This window comes from Hemitrygon akajei, chromosome 10, assembly GCF_048418815.1.
Source record: "Hemitrygon akajei chromosome 10, sHemAka1.3, whole genome shotgun sequence".
NCBI classification, from domain to species: Eukaryota; Metazoa; Chordata; class Chondrichthyes; order Myliobatiformes; family Dasyatidae; genus Hemitrygon; species Hemitrygon akajei.
In genome coordinates, this window is record NC_133133.1 from 125,955,037 (window position 1) to 125,980,161 (window position 25,125).

The window sequence follows — 25,125 nt, forward strand, 5'->3', positions numbered from 1 at the left end:
AACTCTGCCATTAAGGAAGAATTTCTAAGAACTCTCCAATGGCTCTATCTAAGCAGTCTGCACTTACATTTGGATAGTCAAGGCAGGAACAGACAAGACAGAAATGGATAAGATTACTATGCACCCAAGTTGCACAGTCTATGTTCATACTGGTTAAATGCTCAACAAGGTTCTGTAAACTCACAAAATACCGTGGGGGGGAAAATTACAATGATAAAAAATTATACAGCATCATTCATTTATAAATTAAGCTACATGTAACGGGTCATTTTCTGTTTTCATTTACAAATATTTGAAGAATTATTACTATAATAAGCTATATAGTTTTAAAGAATAAAATTAACAAGTTGGTTACTTGCTATTGACAGCAGCTTTTCCATGCTGCAGAGCTTAACAAGAAATGCAGAACAACTTTTAATTTCTTGCAGCAATAACTCAATTTCAGCAGCTGAGTGAATTGGAAAGAGATGAGGAAGAACATACTGGAACACCGTGCTCCATCAAAATATTAGGATTCATAATGGTCACTAGCTGATGCAGTAGATCTGGCTGAGAATGGAAGAGCTCTGGAGCCAGCTTCCTCATGACAAGCTCAAGTTGTTCAGCAGCATATCCAGGTACCCCATACCATGTCTTTGGTTCACCCCTGCGAAAGTCACAAAACGTACATTCTTTCAGCATCAAATCATAAAAAGATCTTAACTATCTCAACTTGCAGTTTTAGCAATAGCCACAAACACCTCTACAAAAACACAATGCTTCAAAAAAAAAACAACAACAGCACATGGTTCAATGAAAAAGCAGGGTAATTGCATCAAACAGATAATGTAACATGCCACATAACAAGTTTCAAAACTTCACTGTTTCCACCATAGGACTGGGAGATAATGGGATCAGAAATGAGAGGACACAGATTTAAGTTCAGAGCTGAAAGATCAGAGGTACGATAAGAATATTCTTTGTGCCATGATCAGAGATCTGGAATGCAACTCAGAATACCTTGAAGAGGAAATTAGATAAATACTTGGGAGGGAGGAACTTGCATGGCAATAATCAGACAGTAAGAGTGAAAGAAACTGCACCACTCTTTCAAACAGCTGATTGAGGCACCTTTCTCATGCCATACAATCCTACCACAATCATTCTGTGTTAATATTACAATGCAACACACAAGAAAATAGAAACAGGAATTTCTTTGATAGGTATCAAAATGCATGAACATCTGATGTTAATTCTTGAGACATCATAATTAAACTGTTATGATTCTAGCTCTTTGTGAATTCATCCCATCTTTTAGGTAATAATTTATCTATCCTTGATCCAATCCAAGCTCCCACGTATCATGGCTCTCATAGGCTAATGACTGTCAGTTACTCAATCCATGAACTCAACTGTTCCTTAGACCTATTCTTGGATAGAATGCCTGGTGGAAATGCACCTCTTCATGTTGGAAAAAGTTACATCTACATAGTTGAAGCAGGCACATATTTTTCCAAAATATATTGCTCCATGTAATTATTAGGCAAGAGATTTACACTACTAACTTGGTTCAAGTACAAGGATGCTGGAATTCTCGCCACTTGGATTGATATGGTCACAACAATACAAGCCACTGGAGTTTCCCTTATCAGCACCACTGCTACTCTGTAAAGTATCATATCCTACATTAGTACTGCACACTGGTTTGCCACGCAAGCAAGCCTGTATAGTAGTGATTAACCGGCTTGCTAAAAGCCTGATTTTAAAAAGATATCAGGAAACAAAAACGCCAAAAACAAAATATACAGTATATGTTGCATCATATTCTAGTTCAATGCATTGTGTAATGATTTAATCTGCATGAACAGTATGCAAGACAAGCTTTTCACTGTATCTCAGTACATGTGACAGTAATAAACCAATACCAACATATGGCCTCTCTCTCGCAGGATAATAAGATGATGGCCTTATCTCCACTTCCCAAGCCACACACTTAACATTTGACTCCACTCCAGTTCTAAAATATGTGTTGAATATTTTTAGTGAAGAGCTCCACAACTTTGTGAAATAGAGAATTCCAGACAGGCATTACCTTCATAATGAAATTCCACATTATCTGCGACTTAAATTGGCAATCCTTTAGTCTGAAACTATGGGCCAATGCACACAGACTTTTCTCCAAGTTTGGGAATCAAAAATTAACAGATAGGCACGAACAACTACAGCTGAAGGACCTTACTTAGTATGATGATTTAGAATGATTACAGCAAAACTGCACACAAGTTAATTTGTGTACAATGAATGCATCACTCAAATGGCTATCAGAACATGACAATAACAAATACCTTTGGGATGCTAACTCTGGCTGGTATAATATCCAATGTTACGTTTTTAAATGCCTGCACTTAAACTTATAAAATTATGGACTGATTTGAAGAAAAATGATCATACAATCCAATAGGCCAAGTCCAAAATATTTACAAACCAGTGCAGAAAGTTAATAGAGTAGCTCCAGTGGTCTTCGATATGCCAGCAGAATGAAGAGAAGCACATCCCCACGTAGAGCCAAGGGACCTTCATTCCAGAGATGTCAGCGTTGATGTGCGTCAATACGGACTGCTCCAAGACCGGCATGTTGTTCAAGTTCCAACCAGAATTAGCATATTCCTTCGATAGCAAGCATTATAAAACCAAAGAGTTAGATGGTGAAGAGGTAGGTGCAGAGAGAATGTGGAGAGGTCAGAGGGAAGGAATAGGAAGAGAAGGTGGAGGGTGGAAGGTATGTTGGTTATAGTGGCGGGCAGAAAAAGAGTGAATAAGTGGGGGACAAAAAGTAAAAATTGTTAATCCTTTTCCAGCTGCCATGTGGTTGTGTTTAAATACAATCTGCAAAGATATTTTATCAATATCAAGTGATAACATGAACATAGCAGAAAAAAAAGCAGAAAGCATTGACGTAGGAACGCAAGCTAAAATCATTTATCCCGGTTACTCTCCATTACCCAAGCAAGCCTCTTTTCAGGATTTTAATATACATGGAATGCTGCAGTAGACATCCCAGTGACATCTTAAACCAGCTAAGCAAATAAAACTGTAATCCTTGTCTGTGAAGCAGCAAAGAACTGAAAATAAAAAGTTTGAATCCAAACCACCCATCAGCACTTACAGCTGTGAAGTGCCAGCAGACCTTCACATAGGTCATGAGGGGTGCAGGGACAAAGCCAATATCATCAACAATACAGCTAGGTACCTGCCATTTGCACCAGTTTCTCACTGTGCTCTCATTGGGAGTTAGTAGCCTGCATCTTTATTCTTCCTACCAGAGCTCATGACTATACACTTCCCTATGCTGTATTCTATCTGTCATTTCTTTGCCCATTTTCCCAACCTGTTTATGTCTTTCTACAGACCTTTTCCTTAATATCACCTGCACCTCCACTTCTCCTTGTATCATTCACCAAATTGGCCATCAATTCCACCCTGCAGATTCCACATGCAACATGGAAAAAAGTGGTCCCAATACAGATGCCAATACCACTTATCAGCAGCTAACCAGAAAAGGCCCCACTTATTCCCACTCTTTGCCATCTACCAATCAATCAACCTTCTGCCCAAGTTAGTACCTTTCCTGAACTAACATGGGCTCGTATCTTGTTAAGCAGCCTCGTTTGCAGCATCTTGTCAAAGGTCTTCTGAAAATCCAAGTAAACAACATCCACTGACTCTCCTTGCCTATCCTGTCTGTTATTTCCTCAGAATTCTAACAGCTTCATCAAGCAAGATCTTTTCTTAAAGAAACCATGTTGACTTGGGCCTATTTTATCATATGCTTCTAAATACAAAGGATATCGGTTAATTCGGACACATCGCGACCAGTACATTTTGGCCCAATAAAGCAGCTGTCCCAATTAGCCAAAGTTTTATGGAAATAGTTAAAAAGGTAAAAAGTGACAAACTGAGCAACAAACTATGTACTTAAATGTAATACAGAACAAATTAGAACACTACCAATAACACTATAATCCTATAAAATGTATTATTTCCTAATAGTTAGAGGAATTCATCCAGTGTATGAAGTGAACAAAATCAGCGCAAATGCCTAGTACAAATAACCTTCATACGCTATCGACAACCACATCCTCCAAATCTTCATTTTCATGATTCAGGAGGACGGTTGATACCTTTAAATTCTTCATAGCTCCTAACTTGAAGTTGTGAAATCATTTCATTTTCATTCCCGGCCATTTGTGGCATCTCCAAGCCTGAATGCTTGAAACCACAGTTCAATCAGTTCTGAATTGTCCTGGTGCTTACTTCCCACCAGTGACAAAAATCACTTCACTACTTTAAAAAAAAACCCCACAGCTGATGCTACTTAAAAACTGTTCACTCTCACCATGGTGTAGTGGGTAACAGCCACACAACTGCACATGACTGCCACCAGTTAGAAACTGTTCGGCAACAGTCTCCTGCCTAAATTAAGCAGCACGGTGTCCCAAATAAACAAAGGGAATTCCAGCTATTTTATCAATTTGTTGTTCTGTAAGAGTTGCCCCGATTAACTGGAATATACTGCATCCCAAAACTTCAGGATGGACTCAGGATCTGAAACAGGATCTCTAGTGCAGTCTGTGATTCATGGTGGAAGGGAAGTAGAAGCGGTAAGTCTATCTTTAAAGTTAATGCTTCAATTCATAGTTGATTTTGTATATACAGTTGCAAGTAGTAGTTGTGAACCCTTTGTAATTACCTGGTTTTCAGTATTAATTATTCATAAAATGTGGTCTGATCTTCATCCAAGTCACAATAATAGACAAACACAATCTGGCTAACTACTAATACACAAACAATTGTACTTCTTGTCAAAACCGAGTACACCACTTAAACAATCATAGTCTAGGTTCAAAAAAGTATGTGAACCTCTGGGGTAATGGCTGCGACAAAAGCTATTTGGAGGCGGGTGTTCCAATCAATGAGATGAGATTGCAGGGATGGGTTGGAGAGGAGCCCTGCCCTATAAAGACAGAAAATCAAGTTACTGACAGAGCCTGTTCTTCTTAAGAAAATTGTTTATGTGCAAAACAATGATCAAAACAGCTTTCAGAGGACCTTACAGGAATTGTAGATGCATAAAGCTAGAAAAGGCTACAAGTGCATTTCTAAAGACCTGAGTGTTCGTGGGTCCACAATAAGAGACATTGTCTACAAACGGAGGAAATTCAGAACTGTTGCTACTCTCGCTAGGAGCGGGTGTTCCACAAAGATCACACAAAGTGCACAACATACAATGCTGAAGGAGGTGAAAAAGAACCCAAGGGTGACAGCAGACCCGTAGAAAACACTAGAACTTGCTAAAGTCTTTGTTCATGTGCCCACTATGAGAAAAACACTGAACAAGAACTGTGTTCATGGAAAGACACCACAGAGGAAACCAGTGCTCTCCAAAACAAACACTGCCGAATGTCTCAAGTTTGCAAGACCGCCTGGATGTTCCTCAATGCTTCTGGGACAATGTTTTGTGGGCAGACAAGACAAAAGTTGAATTTTTTGACAGAAACGTTTGGAGCAAAGAGGGAACTGCACACCAACACCAAAACCTCATCCCAACCGTGAAGCGTAGTGGAAGAAACATCATGGTTTGCTACCTCAGGGCCTGGACAGCTTGCAATTGTTGAGGGAACATTGAATTCAAAATTCTATCAAGACAGTTTACAAGAGTAAAGACAAGAGTAAATCAACAGAATGGTTTTAAAAGAAGAAAATTTGTGTTTTGGAATGGCCAAGTCAGAATCCAGCCCTTAGTCCAACTGAGAACCTGTGGCATTCCCTGAAGAGGCTGTTCATGCAAGACATCCCAAAAATACTGATGAACTGAAACAGTTTTGTATGGAGGATTGGTCTAAAATTCCTCCTAACCATTGTGCAAGTCTGATCAGCAGCTACAGGAAAAGTTTGGTGGAGGTTATTGCTGCTAAAGGAGGTTCTACCAGTTATTAAATACATGGGATTATATACTTTTTCCAGCCTGGAATGTGAATGATTGAACAATATGTTCAGGAAAGAATTTAAAAGTACAGGTTTCCCCCGCTATCCGAAGGTAGAGCGTTCCTATGAAACCGTTTGTAAGCCAAAATGTCATAAAGCAAAGAAGCAATTACCATTAATTTATATGGGAAAAATTTTTGAGCGTTGCCAGACCCAAAAACTAACCTACCAAATCATACCAAATAACACATAAAACCTAAAATAACACTAACCTATAGTAAAAGCAGGAATGATATGATAAATATACAGCCTATATAAAGTAGAAATATTGTATGTACGGTGTAATTTCACTTATGAAAATCCGAAAGACAGCGAGCCAAAATCAATTTGGGAAAAAAAAAAATCGGCACATACATGCCTACGCGCATTCACACATACGTACGTACATGTGTACACATATTCATGCATGCGCACACAACTGCCCGCACAAGGCTTCACGGTCACGGTAGTCTTTTTCGGGGTAAACACACATATAAAGCAGGCATCTTTTTGTCGTAAAAGCGAAAATCCTCTTTGGTTAGAGAAACAGGGACTAATGTAGGTCTTTCGCAACAGCGAGCTGTCGTAAAACGAATGTTCGTAAAATAGGGGCCACCTGCACAATTGTCTGTGTGTTATTCAGCTCGGCAGATTGTGTTTCTCTATTATTGTGACTCAGATGAAGATCAGACCACATTTTATGAGTAACTAATGCAGAAAACCAGGTAATTGCAAAGGGTTCACAAACTTTTTCTTGCAACTATATTTACTTAAATTGAAATGCAAAGTAAAAATGACTAGCATAGAGCTGTGGCTAACTACTTTTTTCCTTATTGAATTTTAATATGCAGAGTTACTGGGCAATTTTTTTAAAAAGTTGATGAAGATACAAATACAGTTACAAATTTCAATTCCTTTATATTTAGAAGAAAATCAGAACAATTCCTGCCAACAATAGAAAACAAGTTGTTCCAAAGTTATGGCTAAACTGACTGTCTGACACAACAGCAAGAAGTCTAATTTCAGATTTGTTCAAAGAAATTTCTTGGTAATGTATATATAGAGATTTTCTCTAACATCTTGAAAACTATGGGACAGGAGTAAAATACTTGCCTATAAATTTGCAATGTTTAATAGTTTGAGAAAGTTAAGATAGCCTTGATTAAACCATGCTCGCCACTGAGAGTGTGGACTCACTATTAAACTAATATCACGTGTAAGACCTGAAAGTATAATGTCATATATTCACTTTTCTTGTACCTTGTGAATTGATTTTTGTTAAAAGGAGTAAAGCTATAACTAATTGGAAAATTTATTTTTGAACAAATGGGGGACACCTTTCAAACCATCATCAGAGTATGCAAACACTGGGCACATGATCTCCTGCATGCACCAGTGAGAGTCAATAACGAGGCAGCCTGTCAGATGTGACACTCTGTGGCTGCACCTTGGAGACAAGACGAAGTAAATGACTATGAATGTTAACTATTAACTTGCTCAGCTATCCTTTACATCCTGCTTAAATATTCTAGAACAAATTCTCTTGATGCTGATCGCCTACTTGGAAAGAGATCACAATAAAGATCCATGCAGATACTTTGGTATCAAGTACTTTAAATTTAATAATCATACCCTTATAGGTCATTTAAAAATGAGTCAAAAGCCCTTCCATTTACTCTAATTGGTTTTCAATTATATTTAAATAACAATGTCTGCTTCTTCAGTATGGGGCCATAGATTCTTGATTTAGACTTGTATCTAAATTTTTAAAAATTGAAGTTTAACACTAATTCAGTAATAGCACTGAGCAATATAGGAGAATATAAACCACCAGCATATAATGTTGTAATTGTACCAGCCAAAAATAGACTATTTAGGTCAATTCCATAGTTTTGTCAGTTGGTTTTAGAAGGCTGTGATTGCACAAAGGAGGAATTTCAGCAGGATGGTGCACTGCCTCAGTGGTTCAATGATGAATAGAGAATGGTTTGTGGAAGAGGCTGAAGATGTCTGAGATATTCAAAGTTGTGAGGAGCATTATTAGGATGGATAGCAAGAAACTTTTCCCTATAGCATGTATCTAAAACAAGAGTCAACAAGGGTTAAGTGGCCTAGAGCAGATCTGAGGATGGTGGTTAGGATCTTGAACATAAGCTGATGGAGGTACACACTCACATTTAAGAAATATCTAGAAGAACACTTTGAATTGCCACAACACAGAAAGCTACAGGCCAAGTGCTTAAAAATGGGATGAATACGGAAGAGTATTTGATGGTTAGCATGAATCGAGTAGGATCTAGGTCCTTTTCCAGCACTCTCTTGATCTAACGTCTAACCTGTTCAGAGTTTTGCAAGTCCCACTTTTCCCAGAATCAGTCCCAGGTGTCTGAAACCTTCCCTCTGGAAGGATCTGGGATCCATTTGACTGTGTTAATTTGCACTAGCTTTCTACTTTCATACTTAGTGGTACATGGAAGGAGTAATCTGGAAATTATCATCATAGAGGCTCTGCTTTCAATCTCTTTAGCTCTGCCTATAGGACCTCATCCTTCTTTCCACCTGCATCATTGATACTGATAATGACAAACAAACTTCATGGAGTGATGGTTATATGGTTATTTATGTGGCCAGCTAGAACTAGTTATCTGGGACTCAAATTTTTAAATACAGCAGAGTTTAATTCATGCATGGCTTCCTCCACAAGATTTTAGCAAGCTAAAGAAAGAAATGCTAACTTATTACTAAGGAAAACAGACCAATACAAGCCAAATGGTTTGCAACTCAGAAAGGTTAAAGGTTAAAAATCAGCTCGACTGGGGATGAAAAGCTGAATAAAGAACTCCAACAGGAGGAAAATAGAAATGGATATAGAATACTGTTTGCTCTTTGAAACTCACTAGTTTTCAAAAGCTGGTAAACGACAAAATGGTCTAGCTATACTTAATGGTATGCAAGCAGTTTACCAAGTACAACTGTTGAGCTGAGACAATTGTAGATATACTATTTCAGCTGTTTCTAAAACATGGCTTAAAGAGGGGCAAGCTCAATATACTGTTTATAATGTTTTCAGACAAGACGGATAAAGGAATTAAAATGGAGGGGGATGACAAGAAACAAACACTGGTGTGAAAAGGAATGTTATTTCATCAGGCCACACGGTTGACTAAACAACAAAATCTGCAATCATGCTGCTGGGTGACAGAAAAAGCACATTTTGCATTATTTTAATTGCTGTTAATGGGCAACAGTTAGTGAAAAGCATTGAGGGCACAGAAACATTCAATTGTATTCAGGAAGAACTTTATGGTATGTGGTAAAAGGGAAAGGGACTCTGGATTTGGCTGAATTGAAGTGGAAACAGTCACCTGAAAGTAAGTCAATCTCAGAGAACTGGGAGACATTCAAGTTACCTGTTCTCAAGAAGGAAAAGGATGGGACTGGCTAAGTTACAGCCCACTGGAAAACAAACATATTAGCAAGTTTAATATTCCATAGTACTTTGAAAGCTAATGAATATCCAAACCCAGACCATTAAAAGCAGCAAGGGAGGAAACCGAAGAGGCTCTGCCTGACATTTTTTAATCCTCTATGAATACAAGAATGTAGTGAAAGGAGTGGAGGGCTGCAAACATTACACCGTCCTTCAAAGCAGGTTGCAAGAATACAGCAAAACTTATGGGAGAGCTAATTTAATTTCCATCACAGGAAAATTTTTGCAAGGAACAGTATAATTCATATAGGCACTTGCTAATCAGGGATAGTCAAGGATTGACTTTTGTAAATCAAAGATCATGCCTAATGATTGAATTGTTTGATTAGGAAGACTGACAAAATCAATTAAAAATGGACGAAAGACTTTTGACACACAATGTGGCTGTCTGGTCAAAAAAGTGATCCAATGGGATCCAAGGAAGTGGCAAATTGGCTTCAAAACTAAACTAATGGCAGGAAGCTAATAGTAATGGCTATGCATGTTTTTGTGACTGAATAGTTGTGATCATGGAGCTCAAAGGGGTCAGGACTTGACCCTTTGATTGTTCCACGTCTTCTATCTCATGGGCAAAACTAACTTATGGCAGTCTGTAAAAATGAAACGTATCCATTACCTGGGGGAAGAGCCGTATATACATCAGCAGATTTTTAAATGCAGCCAGAAAGGTGAATAAGGTGGTTAAAAAGGCAAGCAGATATTTTCCTTCTGATCAATGGCAATGGTCATTAATATCACCTTAAATTGTTGTCTGACTAGCATTACATATGGCTTCAGAACAAACCTCTCTACTCTAACAAGAGCAGAGGCACTGTTCTGGAATAGTACACAATGCTAGTTAGACAACTATTAAAACCCAGCATTTATTTCTGGTTGCTGAACTGAAGGGTGAATGTAATAGAATTGGAGAGGATGAAGTAGCAAGGAACTGCAAACAATGGAAACCCGAAATAAAAATAGAAATGTTGGAGATAGTAGGCCAGGCAGCGTCTAATACATAGAAAAATATTTAATCTTTTAGTTCTGACAATAGATAATCAATCTGTTTCTCTCACCATAAAAGCTGCCAGACCTGCTGAGATTTATAGAGGGCAGGCAGGATTGGAAAACAGTAGCTGTCAGAGAAAGTCAGTGCCTGATGCAAGGTCATCGACATTTATGTTAAATCAAAAAGTTTATTTTCCATAGATGCTGCCCAGCCTGCGAGTATTTCAGATTTACAGCAGATCCTGTTGTTTTTGCAAATTCCAGCATCATTTCTTTCCACTCCTCTTATCATCCATTTTCCTCAATTTACATTTCCTCCAAGACAGGTCAGTTATCATTAGTCACACAGCACCAAACTGGGCCCTTTGGCCCAACTGGTTCATGACAACCAATATTCCCATTTAAACTAGTCTAATTTTCCTGTGTTTGGTCCATATCCCTTTCAACCTTTCCTATCCACATACCTGTCCAAAGACCTTTTAAATATTGTTAATATGCCTACCTTGATCACTTCCTCTGGCAGCTCTGTACACTGTCCACTTCCTTTGGTGAAAAAGTTGTCCAAAGTTCCTATTAAATCTCTCCCCTTTCACATTAAACCTATGCCCTCTAGCTCCAGATTCACCAACCCTGGGAAAAAGTCTGCACGTTTTTCCTTTCTACACCTCTCATAAATTGATGCACCTTTTCAGATCACCCCTCACTCTCCAACATGCCAATCAATAAAGTCCCAACCTGCTCAACCTCTCTCCACAACTCAGTCCCTAGAATCCCAGCAACTTCCTCTTAAATCTCCTCGACACTCCTTCCAGTTTAAGAGCATCTTTATGAAAGCAGGGTGACCAAAAACTCAACACAATATTCCAAATGTGGCCTTACCAATGTTTTGTACAACTGCAACATAATCTCCCAACTTCAATACTCATAACCTGACTGAAGGCCAGCATGCCAAAGATGCTCTTCACCACACTACACCACCATTTTCAAGGAAAAGTACTTCAAGCACCCCATCCTGCAATACTCTTTTAGGACCCACCATTCACTGTGAAAATTATACACTTAGCTGTCATCCAAAAATGAAATACCTCCCACTTATCTAAATTAAAGCCCATTTGTCATTCCTCAGCCCACTTACCCAGATGATCAAGATCCCACTGTAAATCCTGATAACTATCTTCACTGTCAGTAACCCCCACATATTTTTGTGTCACCTGCAAACTTACTAACACAACACAACACTTTTGGCCAGCATCTGCAGATTTTCTCTTGTTTGTCAATATAATCTCCTTCCCCCGGACTCCCCATCCACAGACAATTCCTTTATTCTCGCCATTCCTCCTGTTCTGCAAATTAAGTTACACTAGCTTTCAAACTTTTCCTCATTCTGATAAGTCATTGATCTCTTTTCTTTCTCCCCTCTCTTCACAGATGGTGCCTGACCTGTTGAGAATCATAAAATCTTAAGAGTCACCCAGCCCTACAGGCTCTTCAGCATATATTTCCTTACTGACCATCGAGTATCCATCAATATTCATCCTACTAATCAGCAATTGGCTTATAGCTTTCAATATCTTGCTGTTCAAGAGATTCCAATATTTTCTGCTTCAGATATCTAAAGTCTGCAGCTTTAGCTATGACAGCAAGTTAGAAATGATGGGAATGCTTTCTTTGGAACAGAGAAAGGAGACAATGGAGGTGCATAAAATTATGAAGCACACAAATGGACTAAATAGGAGACTTTTATTTCCCTTAGAATAGGTCAAAATTCAGGGGAACATTTCATAGATGCATTAGAAAAAAGATGGAAAGGTCAGGGGGCTCTTGAACTCACAGCCTTAAAGACAGTAGTGGCATATTTTAAAAATACTGGAGTATACACAGTACTATGCAAAAGTCTGAGATGTATATACATAGCTAAGACTTTTGCACAGTACTGTAATTTTAATGCATTGCACTGTATTGCTGCCACAAAAAAAATTCATGACATATGTGAGTGATTATAAACTTGACTCTGAAATGGCTCCATTGTGGACTGAGAGTGGGAAGGGGGCAGGGAAAGGGAAATCATGGTTGTGAAAAGGGAAGGCAGAGTGGAGACAGCGGGAAGCACCAGAGAAACAATCTGTAAAAATCAATAAACCAATTGCTTGGAATCAAATAACATTGCCTGGCATCTCAGGGCTGGGTGTGTCTACACCCATGCCACCCCCCACCCTACACTCCTCTGCCACAGTGCTGTACCTGAAGGGTCATAACATACAGGTCTATAGATCAACTGCTGGAAGATGGGCTTGGTAGTTGTCCAACCATTAGGGTTCACTGAACAACACCCTGTGTTATAAATGTCTGATTTTGTGATACAAAAAGATAAACACTGGCTAGTAATCTTCAGAATTCTCTACAAGCATGACAATATACCATTCTGGAGTTGTAATATGGTTTACGAGAAATATTAAACCTTATATTGTAAAGGGAAATTCAAAAGGAAAAATAGTCCAGCTATGACTTACAGGAATTAGGATAGTATTCAAACGAAGGAAGAAACTCATACATTGCCAAAACAGTACGCCAATGAGTATGGAAAAAATTCTGAATTCAGCAAAGAACCTCCAAGAATTGAAAAGGATATAGACACTAGAATACAATATCAAGGCAGCAAATTATAAGAGCTTACATAGACCTGTAAAAAGAACAGAACTAGCAAAAGTTGATACGGATCCCTTACAGGTATACAGGAGAAATATTGGGAATAGAGAAATGACAGAAAAATTTAACAACCATTTTATTCCTGCCTGTATGGGAAACCCTTCCAAAAAACATCAGCACTAAGGTGTGGGGTAAAGGTAGTGCTTAAAGAAATTAGAAATAGTGAAAACTGGTATTGTAGAGAAATTAATGGTACTGAACTTGCAATGAATCCCCTGGACCTGATAATCTGCACTTTACAGCTTTGAAGTATGTGACAACAGAGTGAATGGAAACTTGTCAACTTCCAAATTTCTGATGTAAGGAATGGGAACAAAAGACTTGATAGTATAAAAATGAAATGGAAATTAAATTTCCCTAAAGTCTGACAAATCTATTTACATGTTTTCTGAGATTTTAACTAGGAGAGTAAGATAGCATTCCTATTTTGATATTCAGAAGATCTCTGATACGATGTTGCACAGATTATTAAACACAAAGGCACATAACTGTTGGCAATATACAGAGATGGATTGGTTAATGGATATAGAGAAAAATAGAAAAATTATTTTCTTGGGTTGGAAGGCAATGAGCAACAAAGTGCTGCATAGATCAATCCTGGGACACCAATTGTTAACATTCTGTATCAGTGGTTCAGATGACCTGAACAAATATAATATCTCCAAGTCTGCTGAAGATACAGTACGAAGCTAGATAGCAATGTGAGTTTGAGAAAGACAGAAAGGCTTCAGGGAGATTTAAACAGCCTCAGTTACTGGGGAAGGACAGGATAAATGGAATATTACTGTAATCAAACATACCAAAACAAAAAAAAGGCAAAGTATTTTTTAAATGGTGACAAATCCCCGCAAGATGCTAATGTTCAAAGGAATTTGGGTATCCTTGTGTATAATGCACTAAAAGTTAGAAGTTACGTAATGGAGACAGGAGCTTTGATTTATGTTGACAATGTATGCAAACAGAATTATACCACATGTGCTTCTGCGACAAATGGCAAATGCTCAGAACATTTCATGATTGGTGAGGTGCAACTTGGAGACAGTAACTACTGGAAGGTACTCCAGGTTGAATTGTTTCTCCAACACAGCACTGAAGAAATCAGCATAATTCAATCTCGTTCTGGAGGTGCTTTTCTTCTTTCGGGAAGTTGACATTTATTAATGTGACACAATGGAGAAAGTGGAAGAACAATAAAGTCTCACCTCCTCTTCAGGAAGCAGCCTCCTTTTGGTCTCCTTGACTGGGAATCCACTGCCAAATTCCTTTGATGTGATGTCGGCACCATACTCCACAATAACATCCTCCTCAATGCTACTGACAAGTCGCCAGAATTCCTTCTCCACTAGCTCTGTTGGGACCATCTGCATAAGAAGGGAGAAAGGCAAGCTTAAGGCCAGAGTGAAGGAGCACAACAGGGTCAGAGCAAGCCGGTGCATGGATCAGAGTGAGCTGGCAGTAGGTCAGAAGCAAGAGCAAACGAAGTGCAACACACATTCCAGGTGACAAAGAGAGGTGAAAAGATGAGAGTGAGAGAAATAACAGAGCTGACAACACAAAAAATTGTGGGTAGGGAAAGGACAGAATAATGACATTAGTAAGAGTAACATGTTTCAAGGTTTGCAAGTACAAAATGCAGAGGAGAACTGGGTAGGAAAGGAAAGGCCTACCTGGTGGCTGCAGGAAGACATCTATGCTCAAAGGTGATGAGGTGCATGGTCTCAGTGTAGATGGGAGGGGAATCTAGGAGTGACTGACCGACTCAGACTACACAGGGAGGGTATGAACCTATTAGGGAGTTAAGAGGACTAGGTACAACACACACGAGAGAGGCTGCTGTGAAGATCAAGCAAAGGAGGTGTATGCTGAGATGGATTGCTGGGAGGGACAGTCAGCAGAGATGGACAGGATGCACATGTGCCTCTGAGGGTGTTTGACAACAAGTAGGTAAAGGTGCACGTGATAGATATTAGTGAAGCACAGCTTCTTGGTGGTGAGGTGAAGAACGGTCAGACTGATAAATCACACTCTTCATTACCAGGTATTCATACATCTAGCCATGTAAATCAAGTAGGGATGTTCAAAAATAACAGCCTGGGTTCCACTCACATGGATACCAAACAGTAAGCCAATTTAAATTACAGAGAATCTACTCATGGATTTGTGTTTGACAGCAGAATTTGTTTGAAAATGCTCTTAAGACTTCATTAGTCCAAGTGATTTGACAGCAATGATGATTTAATAGACTCAAATCCCTACACAAAACCTTTAAAATATCCTGTACTTTGCACACAGTAATACAGCACAGAAACAGGTCTTTTGGTCCAATCAGTCCATGCTGACCAAAGTATCCTCCTAGTTAGACCATAGACCATAAGACATAGGAGCAGAATTAGGCCATTAGGCCAATTGAGTCTGCTCTGCCATTCAATCACAGCTGATCCTTTTCTTCCCCCCCTCCTCAGCCCCATTCCCCAGATTTCTCCCCATAACCTTTGATGCCATGTTCAATCAAGAACCATCAATTTCAGACTTAAATACAACCAAAGACCAGGCCTCCACAGCTGTCTGTAGTAACAAATTCCACAAATTCACCACCCTCTGGCTAAAGAAATTCTCCACATCCCTGTTTTAAATAGACGCCCTCTATCCTGTGCCCTCTTGTCCTAGATTCTCCCATCCTTTCCGTTTCTACTGTCTACACTTTTAAACATTCTAAAGGTTTCAATGAAATACCCCCTCATCCTTCTAAATTCAGTTGTCTGCATTTGGCCCATAACCCTTCAAGCCTCCACCCTCCAAATACCTATACGAATGTCTCTTACATGTTGCAACTATATCAACTACATCCTCTGGCAGTTCATTCCAGATATTCACTGCATCCGTGTAAAGAAGTTACCTCCCAGGTCCCTTTTACATCTCTTCCCCCCTTATCTTGGCCTATTTTGAACTCTGCCAGACTAAATGTGAACTTAACTGTAACTGTGAAATCGAATTTGAATTATTACAATCATACCAAAGCACTTCTCCACTGGCCAAGACTCAACCCTTTTCTGACCAAGGAAAAAGATTTGTATTAACTCTCTCCAAACAATGTTAGTGAAAAGTCTGAACATGTACAGTTTCTTTTTGCCTTGCCATACACGTTATCTTTACCAACCCTGCACCCTCACCACCACCAACTTAGAGACCAAGTTTTCTAAACTTAACCTAGGAAGTTTACAAATAGATGAACAAGGTTAAAAATCTCCTCTGAAATACAGTTGCAAAGTGCCAAAAACAAATATTCCACCCACCAGTGCGATTAGAAATTTATAGATCCAAATGACAAAGCAATTACTTTGAACTGAGAGTTCCATTTCAAAGATACAGACCAGAATTTTTCCATGATTTCTCCTCAGAAACACCATACAATGATATTTCTGCGGTTACTACAGATACTGAATGGCAGAACTCTCCCATCCTTCACAATTTCTCTTTCCAACCCCAACACCATAGCTGAAGAATTAGAACAGCACAACACATGGCTCCAAACCTACATGAGCACAAACATTTTTGTATTTGTTCTTGACATTGAACCAACTGGCAACTTGCTTTGAATCTCTATTGGTTTCCAGAGTAATCACATCAGTCCCAGTTCTCCACTTGTTTCGTTATAATCTAGTCTCTCACACACACCCTTCAACTTCACCTTGACTCTCCATCTCTGCCTGAATGTTAGGGACAATTTAGAATAGCCAATTAAAATACCAACCAGCATGTCCTTGGGATGCACTCAGAGAAAAAACCCAGGTGCTCACACAGAGAATGCGAAATCTCCATAAAGCAGAAAGCTTGAAGTTATAAAGTGCAGCATCCTTGGGGGGAATAAATGTAATCATCTACTCAGCCTCTGTTGCCACGACAAAGGCTTCAGGGTATCAAAGTCATATTATTCTGCCTAGTCCCATCAGCCTGCACCTGGACCATAGTCCTCCATACCCCTCCAATCCCATGGTGGATTGAAATAGAAAGATCTCAATTACTACATGTGGCCATAGGCAAACAATGATTGATATAATGGGGGGGGGGGGAACAATGGGAGGTACAGCATGCTTGAAAATATCAAAGGTAAAGGGTCATGTTTGTACTTATGATGGGTTGAAGTTTTGGAGGCACACAGGTAAGGCAGAGTGACCAAACAGTGTTCACAAGGGGGAAAAAGACAGATGGGCACAAGATGTACTGAGGGCACAGAGGAATGAGGAGGAGAGAATTTACAAAAAGAGAGTGATAAACACAGCTGCAAAGAAGCCTGGAAGTGACACTGCATGATGGACACAGTATAACAAAATCTCAGCAAGGACTGCAACAAATTTTACCACCTGGAGGAATATTTCAAGCAAAATTTTGAAATATTAATCTACAAACTTGTTCAGATAATTAAAAGTCCCATGGAATATTTTATTTGATAAGCTGACATTCTTCTCCAATGAAAAATAATCAGAAAGCATTTATAAAATATCCTATCATGGATCACACGATCATATATTATTGTTGGCTTTTTGTACTGAAGGGTCATTAAACCAAACCATTGATTGTTTATTTCCCTATTTTCTATTTCTATGATAAAATCCATCTTTACTACACATTTGAATTATACAGCTCAAAACTAGGTTTAACTAGGTTTGTATTGTATATAATTAATTCATAATTAAACTAGGTTTAACTAGCAAATACAAGAATCAGAAAGTCTCCACAAAAACACAGTTATTGCCATCCACAACACACATAGCTTGAGCATATGACTGGAAAAAAAAAATAAGGCCACTTTAGACACGTTCAGTTAACACTTACTGGTTTAATTAAAACATTACTGCAACTTCTAAACCAACCTCATGCCTACCTCCTTCCATTCCCCCTGTAGGAAATGTCATCATTTCTGCAATGCAGATCAGAATTCAGGAAAATCTGAGACAGTAACACTACAATTACTGGAAACAGGGTTAGAACAGAAACTGCTTGAAATATTCAGCAGATTCACAGATTCTGTAGAGAGCAAAACAGTTCATATTTCAGAGGCATAACCTTAGATCAGAAATGATTAAACACCAACTGTACACAGATACTGCTCAATGTGCTCAGTATTATATTGGAGAACTTGCACTTTGAGCCATTTTCTACCTGGTGTTGTCAATCCTTCCATTTCTCGATAGTTGCAGCACATACAAACGTGCATTTACTTTCTGCACCATCAATCCTGACACAATTTGTTTCTATGAAGGTACTCCTGCTGGCAGCACAGAGACATACAAAGTGGTGCAAAGAGTGAAGCTTTGCAAAAGACAAAGAAATCGGAAGAGCTTTTGCTCTGATTTAAAAATCCCTTTTACTAATAATTTCAATTATTTTTCAGCATCTTTAACTGTGTCCGTGTTAGTAGTGCTTTTAAACCCAAGGCTTCAAGATCATACGGTTTCCACACGTAATTTTGTAGATTTGGGAATCGAGGGGAAGAATTAATTATATACAATACAAATAACTAAAATTGAAAGTGTGGAGAAAATTCACAAGGATGTTGGCAAGACTTGAGAACCTGAGTTATAGCTAAAGGTTGAATAGCTTAGGCGAGTGTTGGAGAATGAGAGGAAATCTCCGGAGGTACACAAAATTATGAGGCGCACAGATAGGGTATATATTTGCAGGCTTCCCCCCCTTAGGTTGGGCGAGACTAGACCAAGATGTCGTAAGTTTAAAGTGAAAGGTGAAATATTTAAGGGGAACCCAAGGGGGAGCTTTTTTACCCAGAGGATGGGGCAAGTGCAGAATGAGCTGCTAGCAGAGGTGCTGGATGTGGTTTTAATAAAATTTAAGATAAGATTAGAATGGATGAGAGGCATCTGGAGGGCTATAGTCTGGGTACAAGTAGATGGGACTAGGCAGAAAAATAGGTCAGCACAGACCAGATCGGCTGAAGATCCTAATTCTGTGGTGTAGTGCTCTATGACTTTAATTAATTCAGAGGTTCCTTTCCTAAAATTGTCGCTCAAGCACAGTGGTATTGGCCTGGAAGTACTAACACGGCCTATGCTCAACAGGAGAATAAGGAGGAAATAGTTCATTTGTCCATAATAGGGACTTGGTCTATATATCAGCGTTAAAATTTGTATTTCTAATCTATACGCCAGTTTGCACTTAGTTAACTATTAATAAATCATAATTATCTTATTCTACTAAGCTTAACAGCAACGTGCTGTGGGAAGATTTTGAATTTGTTTATAACACACAAAACAATCCTGATCTGATTGAACTGATTCCACACCAGAAGCAGCTAAGCATTAGCAAACATACTTACATGTACTGGCATGTTGAAGTAATCTGACTTGAAGTTATCTGCCATCTCACCAAAGCTCTGGAGAGTGTACTCCCTGACTGCCTGCTCAAAGCCAAATGCCTCTGGTGGCTTACTGCATGCCTGTGATTGCAGAGAAGAGAGGTGAGGTTGGGGGGGGGGGGGGGGGGGTGGAGAGGCGGTAGAGAACAGAAATCCAGTAAAGCATCAAAAGACAGCTTATATTCACTTCAGATACATTTGCCCCCTACATCCAAATATACATCTGAAGACAATTATTTATAAAGCTCCATCACATCTGACCATACGATGACGAGCAGCAGAGATCCAAACTCAAGACAATATCTTGGGATCATAGAGTACATCTAATGTCCTGGGACCTTAGATGATATAATCTAATGACATTAACCTTACTTCTAAAGATAAGCACATTTTTGACATTTTTATTGTGATCTATATGTTGAAACTTATGTTTGAACAAGACACATTAGCATTAAGAACAAGAGAAGGGCCTCAGAAACAACCTATTCTCAGAAGAGTTAGCAATGAGGAATGATTGCTTAAAAAGATCCAGGATAATCAGAAGTAGTAAACGCAGCCTGTCAACTAACTAAACAAGGTTTAGTCAACAATGTGCAGCAAAAACACAAAGTATTGTGCTCTGCATCCTTGTGTGGCAAGGGTAATTTTTACATAACAATATAATTCCAAGGTTAACATCAAGCAAAAGATAGTCAACTGTACACAACCAACATGGAAACCAAATGATTTGCTGGGTACCTTTACCCACTGATGGGACACTCACTGCTTGTGTTTAATTGAGTGTTATTATTTGTCTGCCTGATCGATATAAAGATAATTACCTTGAAATAGTTTGTATGCAATTCATTTCAAAAATTATGCAAAGAATCAATGTAGGTGAGCAAAAAATAGCACATCAAGATAAATCATGATCACTTAATATTTAATATCTATTTCAAAATATTAGGGTTATCTATAACTTTAATCAACACCAGCAACTCAATCAACGAGCTAACAATACTGAAAGATTTATACAAAGGATTGCTTGTCCTTTTGTGTCATATTTCAATCTGGACAACTTCCCTTCATATTTATCATTAAACAAGAGACCAAACTGTTCATAAATGATTAATCAAAGCTGCCAAGCATCAAAATCTCAATCAATCCACAAAAGGTTTCGGTGTAATTCTCAGGAACCCCAATCAAACAGTGAAAAGGCTGAGAGCCTAATGACCTATTTGGTAGCATGCACTGACCAACAACAATTCCAAATTGTCAGGTTTCACCTGGATGACACCTGATGCCCAGCTCTGCTAACTCAGTATTAAAGCTTGAAGTGCAAGCCCAAATCACCATACTAAGTAACAGAAAGTTGGGAGGAAATAGGATCATGAAGTGGTGGGGGGAGGTTTCTTTTGTTCTGTTCATGTTTTTCAGATTAAGGATGTGGAGAAGGAAATAAGAACTTATTAACTGCATGAAAAATGATCTCCAAAATGCAAACCAGCACAGCTCTTTGCCACATGGCATGCTTCCAATAGAGATCAAAATTGAAGTAGTATTTGTTAAAATGACTCTGTGACTCTAGGACTACTGCCAGAATTGAAAGAAACTGTACCACTACCAAATAAATTAGATAAACTTTCTGAAGGATGAAAGGAAAAGCTCAAGTGATAGAATCCATTAAGACTATGGCTCAATTCAGTATGAGAGAATGAAAGGTAGTACGTGGAGCACAAGCATTTTGATTTTTATGTAATGCCTGTCATTTAAGACAATCCACACTCTCTCCCACAAGCTTATTTTGGGACAATGTAAACCAAAATCTATAAAGGTCACTAAGCCTTGAGATAACAATTACAAACTTGTGCCTAGACTGTATCAATATCAAGTACATTTGAACCCCAAAAGTTAACGGGGTCAAAGACTGCCAAAAATACTTCATGTTAGTAACATTGCCCATAAAGGCTTCTGTGGTAAAGCTAGCATGCATTTGTTGCAAGTAGTTAGTTGCCCTTGCTGAGTCTGTTATACATTTGGCAGACTTGGACTTCCTGATTTTCAAAATTTCAGGATTCCCCAGCCCAGCCAAGACAGGGAGCCTGAAATTATAATAAAAAAATGTGCATAAACTCTCACATAAATTGCAACAAAGAAAAGGCAGCAGGATCTATTGTTGAAGAAGCAATTAATATCCACAAAATAAATTTTTTACTCCCCCAGGGTTAGCAATTGTAACCCTCTCACCGGGGCTCGTACACCAACTTAGCTCATAAGTGAACTCTTAACAGCCATATGACTCAGCGGTGAGATGGCCATCTTTCACAAGCAACATAAATTTAAGGCTGGTATGGATTGGGATTCAACCAAACAGGAATGATGGGATGGTCCGATTAAAGCAACTTCGATTTGAGAGACTGCTGTGTAAATACTGGCCAAACACCGTTATCAGTAGCCCAAAAATTACAGATCGTACACCAGCATAAAGTTATAAAGGTAGATTTACCAATTTTCAACTTTATCAAACAGTTAACCGAGAAAGAAAAAATTTTTTAAAGGGCCAATTAGAGTTAAACCAGTCTAAACATGCACAAAGGTTGGAGCTCATTTCTGCAGTAGCTGGGTATATCACTTTACTCATGGTGTGAACTCTAATCACCAACCACATGTAGAACTTCCCTTCTAGGAATCCTCCATCTTGCGAAACACTCCTTGTAATAGTCTCCCCTTCGGATGGGATCCTCTGGGCATCTTCTCTGGTGCTCTTCTCCCCGCACCTCCTGCCAAAGAGCTCCAAACTAAACCACTGTCCTTCAGAAATCCCTTCCCGCCCAGCTCTCTAGAACCTTCTCACCCATCCCACAATCCTGATTAGCTGACACAACATTCCTAAGTTGGGCAACATAGCTCCTTAACTTTGGCAGAACCAAAACACTCTCGCCAGCAGGACACACTGTTTTTACAGAAACTGCTTAAATAAAATACCTCACAACATAGTGGTAGAAATCTTAACCGGGTACTACACAATATGGCAAAGCATTGTCCTGGTGTGTATTTGTATTAATCCTTCAAGTGTGTATCTAGATAAGCATCTCAAAGTAACACACACAACTAAGATACAGATTACTACCTACAGAACAGCAAGACCTATTCACACACAGTGTGTTGCCTTTAAGGCATTTGTTTAGTTTATTATATTTTCGCTTTAGTAATTCGTTGTTATCGTTTTCTAGTTAAAGGTTGTTTAAAGTAAATTCGTTGTCTGTGATATATCGCGGCATGCGATGATGTCACACCCGGTTTCGCCACGTCTTGTGGGAAAATACTGGTTTGGAGAAACGGGAAGGAGGGGGCTTATGTGCGCAGGATCAGCGCGAGAAAAGTTTTCTTTCTATGCACTAGAAACATTAGTGAAGCAACGCCGTAAGTTCATGAGATAATTGATATGTTGAATTTAAAATGTTAACACTGATTCTGTTAAAAGTAATGACAGTTGATAAAGTTTATGTTTTTTGTTATTTAAAGAGTTGCGGATAGTTTGTGTTGAAGTGTTTTTAAAGCCAGTCGATGGCGTATGTAGATTCTGACTGTAATTTGCACTTTAATGTAATATAGTTGTTGTAGTTTTACTTTTGCAAGTATTTATGATGTAAATGTGATGTCAAGAAGGAAACAAATACCATATATATTTTGTATTGTTTTATCAACAGTTTTCACCATACGTTAATGTGGAAGAGTGAACAGTAAACGGTTAATCTTACTGGGACCGCCTCATTGATTGGTTTATGCTTGGTGTTTAGTTCAGAGTTCTTTTACACCTGTGCGAGAACACTACACACAGTTATCTTTTTATATGGAAGCCTTCTGCAACCTTATATCTCAACCTACCTCCACCCCCAAAAGAAATGTGCCCACTATTTTAATCTTTTTTAATTTGGGAAGGGGGAGTGGGAGAGTGAGGAAGGATATTTGCATGAACTCAAAGGGATACTATCAAAAACGTCTAAGCCCAAAAAAAGAGATTTGCCACGTCTGTCTTAGGCAGCCCCTTATTTTAAACAATTACATTTGGTTCTAGATTTCAAGAAGAAAGAATATCTCCATAACTCCTCAATCTTATGTTTCAATCAATTACTCTCCATCTTATAAACTCCAGCAATACAGGGTCATTTCCTCAAAAGACAACTCAGCCATTCTAGGCATCATCCTTCCCAAAACAGCTCCTAATGCATCAATATTGTTCATAAATCTTGCTTCAAAGCACTGCAGATGAGGCAACAAGGAAAACTGATGGATCAAAGAAAGTGGGGGGGGGGGGGAAGCTGCAGGTAGCAGTACAGCAACTGTGAGAGTTGGAACAACATAAACAAGAAAAACAGAAGAAATGGGGAAACCAGCATATAACATTGGATAGGGAAAGACTGAGGGGAAGGCAGCATGAAGGTAAAGTGAGAGAAAGGATAGAAAAAGTGAATGGGAAATGACTGAGAAAACAGTGAGAGTGAGCAAAAAAAGAAGGACAAACCCTTGGAGATCCTGTGGAGGTTGACAGTTATATGGAAATGATTTCCTGGAGCTGTGTATTTTAGACAGTAAATGGGGCATAGTTGATGGGAACAGCATTGAAGAAACCAATAGGGAATGAGTTGCCTGGAACCAAATGTGGGAAAGACGATGAGGGAGAGCAAGTGTAACAGTGAAGGAAGCCAACTGGCAGGAACAGTGCTGTCAGATAGCTCAGTGGAGCCAGAAGACTATAGCAGTGTTGCATTCAACAGTTCGTTCACACCAATAATTATTTTTCCAGAGTGGAGAGGTGCAGGAGTGTCCTCCAGAGGTTGATGCATGTATCAGCAGTCTTTCTGATAAAATAATAACCTGGACTTGAATATACAAATAATATTAAACTACAAATGAAATAACAATTAACACCGAGGAAGCCAGTACCAAACCTCAGAGAAATAAAGTTGAATAGATAGATTTTTAAACTGTCATTGTGTACAATGATACATTTTAGCAGGAAAGATGAAAAACAACAGACAAAATGGGGTAAAGTTCATACTAGTTCAGAATTAAAGAAACTCAAGTATTAACTGTTAAGATAGTTGAGCCACATAATAAACAAAATGAACGTGATTAAATTGAGAGACTGTAGCAGACACGCAAAACTTCTGCCACTATGAAGGATGGTTTAAGGAGAAAGAAACAGGGTGCTGAGAAAAGTTTTAATTAATTGACAAGGATAAGGCACAGGTACGTAGTTAGCACTGATCTGAGGAAAAGAACGCAAAACTGATTTGGATGGATAAATAAAACCAATATTTCAAGGATCGTGATCATAATTCCTCAAGTTTCCAGATTGCTATGGATTGTTCAGAAATTAAGGTCCTAAATATGAGAAAGGCTGATTACAATAGTTATGTCAGAACCTGGCAAAAGTGGGGTCTGACCAGGGTCCTAAATAGCTGTAACATTACCTCTCAGCTCCTAAACTCAATCCCACGATCATGAAGGCCAACACACCGTATGCCTTTTTAACCACAGAGTCAACCTGCATAGTAGCTTTGCGTGTCCTATGGACTTGGACCCC

General features: G+C 38.8%; 1 protein-coding gene across 1 annotated transcript in view; it reads right to left on the minus strand.

The window, feature by feature from the left end:
• kdm5a (lysine demethylase 5A) overlaps positions 1–25,125 on the minus strand; it is a 158,773-nt gene that overhangs the window by 73,810 nt on the left and 59,838 nt on the right. Inside the window, exons 9-12 of the mRNA XM_073058897.1 lie at positions 19,518–19,637; positions 14,389–14,547; positions 2,465–2,646; positions 484–646 (exon numbers count right to left, since the gene is read on the minus strand). Of these exons, the coding sequence (XP_072914998.1) occupies positions 484–646; positions 2,465–2,646; positions 14,389–14,547; positions 19,518–19,637 (624 nt within the window). The remainder of the gene's footprint in view (positions 1–483; positions 647–2,464; positions 2,647–14,388; positions 14,548–19,517; positions 19,638–25,125) is intronic.